Source organism: Parasteatoda tepidariorum, chromosome 6 (assembly GCF_043381705.1).
Source record: "Parasteatoda tepidariorum isolate YZ-2023 chromosome 6, CAS_Ptep_4.0, whole genome shotgun sequence".
Taxonomy (NCBI): domain Eukaryota; kingdom Metazoa; phylum Arthropoda; class Arachnida; order Araneae; family Theridiidae; genus Parasteatoda; species Parasteatoda tepidariorum.
In genome coordinates this window covers 14367844-14375005 of record NC_092209.1, presented here as the reverse complement: position 1 = coordinate 14375005, position 7162 = coordinate 14367844, and the positions used below count along the sequence as shown (strand labels likewise).

The following is a 7162-nucleotide window of genomic DNA, read 5'->3' as shown; positions in this document are numbered from 1 at the left end:
TTTCCACTTGATTTCATAGAAGCATTATGAATAGTTGATACCATTCGTACTATTATTTTATACTTCCAAGCAATAAGAACAACTGGTCCCTTTCGTAAAAAAGTCATTTTTCCTCTGTGTAGACTTTTAGATTTTTACAACAGGACTTTAAGTAAGCCGCGATTTTCCCGTATGGTACCACAGACTAATGATTTTCTTCTGAAAAATAGCTCGGCTCTAGAAACGATGTAATAGTAATTGTCCTGGTATATGTGATGCCAACAACCAAGGTACGGCTCCAATATCGACCATACAGTTTTTTGCAACTTTTTGTCTTGCCCCCCCGAATAGATCTCAAAGTTGCACATATACCCACCCTCACTTTCAAAAACCATTCTGATCAAAATTCCATACTTCGTTATCTTCGCCGGGTTGTACGCTGATGCGTCCTCTGAATGGTACCATTGCTTCGTCTAGAGCTAGCTCCTGTTTGGGTACGTGTAGGGCCTGATATTTTGAAATGATATAATCCAAAAGCGGTTTAATTTTGAAAAGTCTGTCAGGGGGAACTACACGTTGTGCATTATCATTATCATGAAAAAATGTGAGAATTAGCTCAAATCACATTCTGGTCATAGTTGCTCGAATTATTGGTGTTTTAACTAAAGGATCCGTTGACCAATAATCTTTCCAACAAGATTTTCTGGTTTGACCCATCAATCCAAGAAACTTCTTTATTTCATTGGTGGTTACTTCCGTCCATGGTACTGTTTTTGCAGATATTTTATGTAAGGCTTTTATATCAGAATGGTACAAATTGGTCTGCGTAACGACTAAATCGAAAAATGTCATGCCAAAAAATAAATCCGTTACTTCACTGGTAGTTGGTGCGTCACCAAGTTCAATGGTTGCACCAGGAATATTTCAATAATGTGGTAATTTTCGTGCGATGATATCATGTTCGTCCCTTTCTTCCTACAATTTGTCGTCGCTATCTGATAATATTATATTTCTTTTTCGAGATTTTGGAGGCATAATATCAGATTCACTATCTTCTGATACAGTATCATTTTCGAAGTTACCAGAATTTGATTCACAATCCCTTGGACAATCAGATAAAGCATCTGCGTATACTTCAGTAAAAGGTTCCTCATTTGTATGTTCGGTCATTGTTGAAAATTTTTTACAACTAAGAACGAAACTTGGCCTGTCTTATAAGTGAGACACAACTCGAGGTATGCAGTCCAAATAATTACACTACTAGATTTCCAACAGTGCGCCGTGAAAACAATAAAGATGCTGAAAAAATCTTATCACGTAGTAAAGTCTGAAAATATTTAAATAAATAACTGGCTAGCAAAAGCATGAATAAAATAAAATAAGCACATAAAGAGAAAAATAAAAAAAATTAGAAAGTTTTTAGACAAAATTCTTACTAATTTCTCTTCAAACATGTCTGTGACGTGAATATCTATTTTTTATAACCTCTAGAACCTCCAGCTGGAGTATTTCGCACTGAATTTAGCTCCATATTAGAAAATTCAGAAATGTATGACAGAAACTACATTTTGTTAAAGAAGGCGGTGGAGTTTTTGCTAGAAACTGGTATGAACAAATTAATTTAGCTCCTCCCTTGAAAACGATGTTAGGAAACCTCTGTTTTATTGTACAGCAGGGAATTCATGAAAAAATTTAAAAATGTTTCATGAAAGTGCTGGAAATGATCAAGATTTTAATTTTAAAAAATTAAGTAACCAAAATTAACATCTAAATAAAAGTACAGAATTTACCTACGAAGGAATTCAATTATGCTTCCCAGCAACATTTCAAATTTTCTTGCTTGTGGGTATACAGATATGTTTATATAAGCATTAACGCCTACTTTTCATTGATCTATGTTAAAGTTCGTTATTGATTATATCTACATCGTCCGTTACATGATCCCCTCCGCGCGAAATTACATTTATTATCATATTCCTTTACTCAGGCCATGTATTGTGCACAGCGTACTGCAAATCTGATATATCATTCTCATATTTCTAATATACTCAGTCATCGATAGTACGATGCCCGAGCTTTATAACATATTACATTTGGAATTCCGGATTTATAAAGCAGGTAGCATGCTTTGGAAACAGAAAAACAATAAAATATGATTTTATTTTAATTACTGGTAAGATTGTGTTCACATATGCCTAATTTTTATATATACAGATGGTTATACTCTGCAGCAAATGTACAGAATTTATGCAAATTTTTTATCTTACTTAATTCAAGTAAACGGTGTCTAAACTAATTCCCTCCCCCCCTCATTTTAGCGAAATATAAATCTATAAGTTTCTAAACTTTTTACAAACAGGGACAATTAAAGCACTTCACCCAAGCAAAAGTTATTGTTGCAGATTGGCGGCAATTCTATTTTAAAAAGACAATAGGACTGAGTAATTTTCACGCATATTGTTTACGTCATAAAAAAATTAATGTTTAGAGGGATTAATTTTCTGAATAAAACCTATTTGAAAATAATATAAAATAAATTCTTCTTCTTTTGAGATTACTGAAATATTTTTAGAGACCTTGCTTTTTGATGAAACAAAAGTTATTAATTTTTATTTTTTAGTTATAACAACAAAGGATTTGTGATGGGAACTTAATATAGAAAATTATCAAATGTTTTTTTTTTTCATTTACTGGTACGATTGTTTTCTACTGGTTACTCATGCTTCTTTCTACATAATTACACTCGGGAACAAATGTTTTGTTGCAATTTTACAAGTACTTGATTTTACATGTATCGTTTGTGAGATTTGTAAAATCACCGCTAGTTTCGTTTGGAAAAATACAGATGTATATCAAAATGATTTTTAGTTTAGTTTTTTGACTGAATATTTAAAAAAAAAATATGACGCTAAAATTCTTAAATTGAGGTATAGTACAGCGTACTTCCTTACCCACCCTACGTATTGCGAAAACGGAGACATTTAGTATTCATTGGAATGAATTTAGAAAAAAGTTCTGATTTGGAATTAAATAGGATATGGTACTCCACTTAACAAGTGGTTCATATTCGAAAAAAAACTGCATTTTTTGTACTTAAATGGTTTAAAAATGCTAAGACATCACATAAATAACTATCTATTCATTTCTTCACTAAGCAAAATATTGCGAACAATGAAAAGATAATCGGGATGGTTTAAATATATTTATCAAGCAACTGATGCTATGGTCGGATCATGATTAAAATAAAATATTAAAATTGTTTTTAGGTAACTCTGTTGAATGATTTAAATTGACAGAATTTTGATTTCTTAGATTTAAAACATTTATATAGAAGCACATTCTTTTACAATGATCTACTATTCTCAGAGATGTCAACTTGCTCGACTTTGTAAACATGTGTTTCCTTCTAGTAACAAATTTATTTTACTCTTACTTTAGAATTTTTCATTTTAAGTACTTTTTCCACAAAAACCATATGAAAAAAGCAATGCACATTGCATCATATGAAATGCAACTTTACTGTATTTATTCTGTGGTTACTCAAGGGTGGGCGTAATTATTCTTAAATTTTTTATTTTATTTCATGTGCTTACCAATTTCTAAATGCTACAATTCTTCGCTATCTATTTCTTAATGCTATTAATCTCTATGTGCTACCAATTAATTTATTTAATGTGCTATTGTGCTATCAATTTTTGGATAAAAAGTTTAAGCTTGAAATAAAAAATATAGTTTCACTTAAATTTTTAGTGTTCACAAAATGTGATAATTTTTTTTTTTTTTTTTTTTTTTTTTTTTTTTTTAACTTTAGGGAATTTGTCCATAGTATTCTAGGTTTAAATCTGTACATCTTCTTGATTACTCATAGATTCTTAATCGCACATCTGTGCATGGCTACCGAAAATATTGATTTATTGTAATTTACTAATATAAACAAGAATTATAATCGCATAAACCATCAGTTATATTCTTATATCGGTTAATAAAACTAAAACAAAGTGTTTTTTCACTTCCGAAAAGCAAAGTTTAAAAGAAAATATTTAGTGACACCATCTACTTTAGTGACAGTCTCTTTGATGTATAGCTTGGTAGCTTGGTGTACGGAATTAATGCTTGCCAGACCAGGCTAAAATAAATGCATAATTGTGGAAATGTCGAAATTGCTCATTATAACGACAAAAGAATTAAATTAAAAAAAAATTTTATATCCTACATTCTTTTCTTTTATAAAGGAAAAAAAATGTTAATAAAATGCAGAAAAACTAAGAAAAATTGCATCAATACGGTGATATTTTTTGTCTGACAACATTACTAAAAATTTACCTATGATTAAGTTTGCATTTTACTGCAAATATAATTAAGAAATCAGTATTCCTTAAAACAAAATATCGAATTAATGTCATCATCCATCGGTTCTTACTACCAATAATAACTTCTAAAATTTAGAGTTTTTACTGTAATACCCTTTTTGAAAATAGTAGTAACACGAGGATTTATGAGTTATAATTTAATATTTTATCTGAGTTTTTATGTAATTTTAATACATTATACGATTTAAAAAGGTCCCCTATTGGTTATTAAAAATCAAACTACTATATTACATATTACTATACATACATTGGTTATTAAAAATCATTACTTATCATAAAAATGACTACTAAGTATAACGATTAATTATTTTAATTGATGACATAAAAAATTGATGGTATCGATTAATTTTATAAAAGAAACCTAATTATATCGATTATTTATTAAAAATATTTAATCGATTAATTTTGAATCGAAATAATCGCAGTCACTGCTATTTGTCTCAGTTACTTTTGAATCACGGTAGCAGTAGTAACAATGACAGAGAAGTAGCAGTTTTGCCCTCAACTACAGCGTATTCTCTTCATAATAAATTCAACTCACCGGAGCATCGACTATTCAGCTAAAGCTGCTGCCCCAGGCGAGCCTTTTTTAAAACTCTTTCAATTGTTAAGATTTAACAATAAGTAGAAACTAGTAATTGGTGCACCGGAGTACCTGGCCAAAAAGGCCACCGCCGTAAGTTATATGATTACAAACTGAATCAAAGGCCATTGATATTAAAATTATTTGGGTTAGAAAACTTAATGTTAGTAGTTAAATAAAATTGTGGAAAAGAAGATAGAACAGGAATAACACAGACAGATAAAAAAAAAATTAAATAATTTATTATAAATCATTATTTATTTATAATTATTGACAAATAAGCAGTTAGTGATTAGCATTGTTATAGTTGAATTTGTAAATTTAATCAAAATGAGCCGCAGTAATTCCGCGAAGGTTTGGGCCAACCCAAGAAGGTGGAAAAGGATAATGATGATAGAGGAGATGGCAATCAGCAATACGACTCAAACGATGTCTTGAAGATTATTATAGTAATGGAGAATTACCTATAATATTCTCCAAGACATTGTTAACAATAAGCAATTTAGCAATAAAAACAATGTACGAATTGAATAATAGAAAAAAATTTCTTTTAATAAATCTGGTAACTTTTTAAAATATTTATTTTAAGTTTTTTTTAACAGATTACCATATAGATCAGTGGTTCTTAACCTATGGGTCGCGACCCAAAATTGAGTCGCGAAGCATATTTCTTGGGTCGCGCTGAGTCGAACCAAAAAAGTTAGTAATACATCAAATAATAAGTAATATCAACACCTCCTAAAAAGAAGTCATTGTGGCTTACTCAGCCTAGGCTTAATGAGGTACCTGGGTAACTCTATACCCTTAATCCTCGTTCATAATATTTAAAAAAAGGCACATGACTCAAAATTAGTTTAGCATATCAAGGTGCAAAATTAATATAAGAATAAAAGATACCTAGTTGTTAATGTTTAAAATAAAAATAAAAAAAGTAAAAAAGATTTAACATAAGGGCCCTCTCTAAAAGGTGGAAAAATAGTTCCACAGAAGTGGCGCTGTTTAAGTCACTCCCTAATGGGGTGTGTCAAAAAATAGCGGTGGCGCTGATGTCGCCCTAGCGGCGAATCGGCCGAAATGTGAAAAAAGTTAAAAATAAACTTTAAAGAAAAGGTAATAAAAGGATAAAATAGTGAATAAAATGATTTAAAAGGGAAAAAATCAGAGCTCGGGGTGGGGAAAAATTTGTAGTGGAAGAATTACCCTTCTTTATTTGGAAAATAACTATCAAGGATAAAAATTTTGTCAAGAGGGGTGTTTGCTTTTTTTATATCAATAACTAATTGGGCTATATTAATGCCCTTAAAAATAGTGTTCAGTTCGTTAATAAGTGTGAAAATGTCTTGAATATTGCCATCAAGTTGGGGAATGGCTGAGAAAGAATTAGTGTCAACATTGGGTTGGGAGGACGTGGTCGTGAAGGACGGAACAGCGGCTGCTGAAGAGCTTTCTCGGACAGCCGAAAAGGGGCGTGGCTTATTGCTATTGCGAAGCGCATTTTAGAAACAAATTTTGTCTTATTATTAATAGTGGAGTGATCAAGTTGCAGTGCGTATTGTAAAATTGTAATCACCCTAATAATGGCAAAACGTGAATACAAGGAAGCATTTTTAGAATTAGGTTTTACTTGCATTTATGATCGAGGAGTGAACAAGCCGCAATGCGTGTTGTGCAGTGAAATATTAAGTAATGAATCGATGAAACCGAACAAACTTAAAAGACATTTTGATGCAAAACATAAAAATTTTGCCTTTGAGGGAAAAGATCGTACTTTTTTCGAAAGAAAAGAAGCCCATTTAAAAAGACAGCGTTTGGATGCACCAAGTAGTAGTGGTTTAATAAATTCTGCCAAACAAGCTACACTTGGTTCTTTTCATGTGGCTTGGCATATTGCAAGACAAAAGAAACCCCATAATATTGCTGAAAAACTTATAAAACATGCTGCCATTGACATGGCACGTATCAAATGCGGAGATGAAAGTTCAAAGAAATTACAAAAGATACCATTATCAAATGATACAATTCGTTTACGAATTAATGATATGTCATTTGATATTAAGAATCAACTTATTTCTGCTATAAAAATTGCTGGTTTATTTAGTATTCAACTGGATGAAACGACAGATGTAAGTAAAGATGCTCAACTCATGGTTTACGTGCGGTATCCAGGTTTAACAGATATACAGGAGGACATTTTATTTTGCAAACCAATGTCAACAACAACTAGAGGTGA

General features: G+C 31.1%; 1 protein-coding gene across 1 annotated transcript in view; it reads left to right on the top strand.

Moving 5' to 3' along the window:
• The first annotated feature begins 6509 nt into the window (after nucleotides 1-6509).
• LOC139425742 (zinc finger BED domain-containing protein 5-like) overlaps nucleotides 6510-7162 on the top strand; it is an 11500-nt gene continuing 10847 nt past the window's right edge. The window contains exon 1 of the mRNA XM_071181686.1: nucleotides 6510-7158. Within this exon, the coding sequence (XP_071037787.1) occupies nucleotides 6510-7158 (649 nt within the window). The remainder of the gene's footprint in view (nucleotides 7159-7162) is intronic.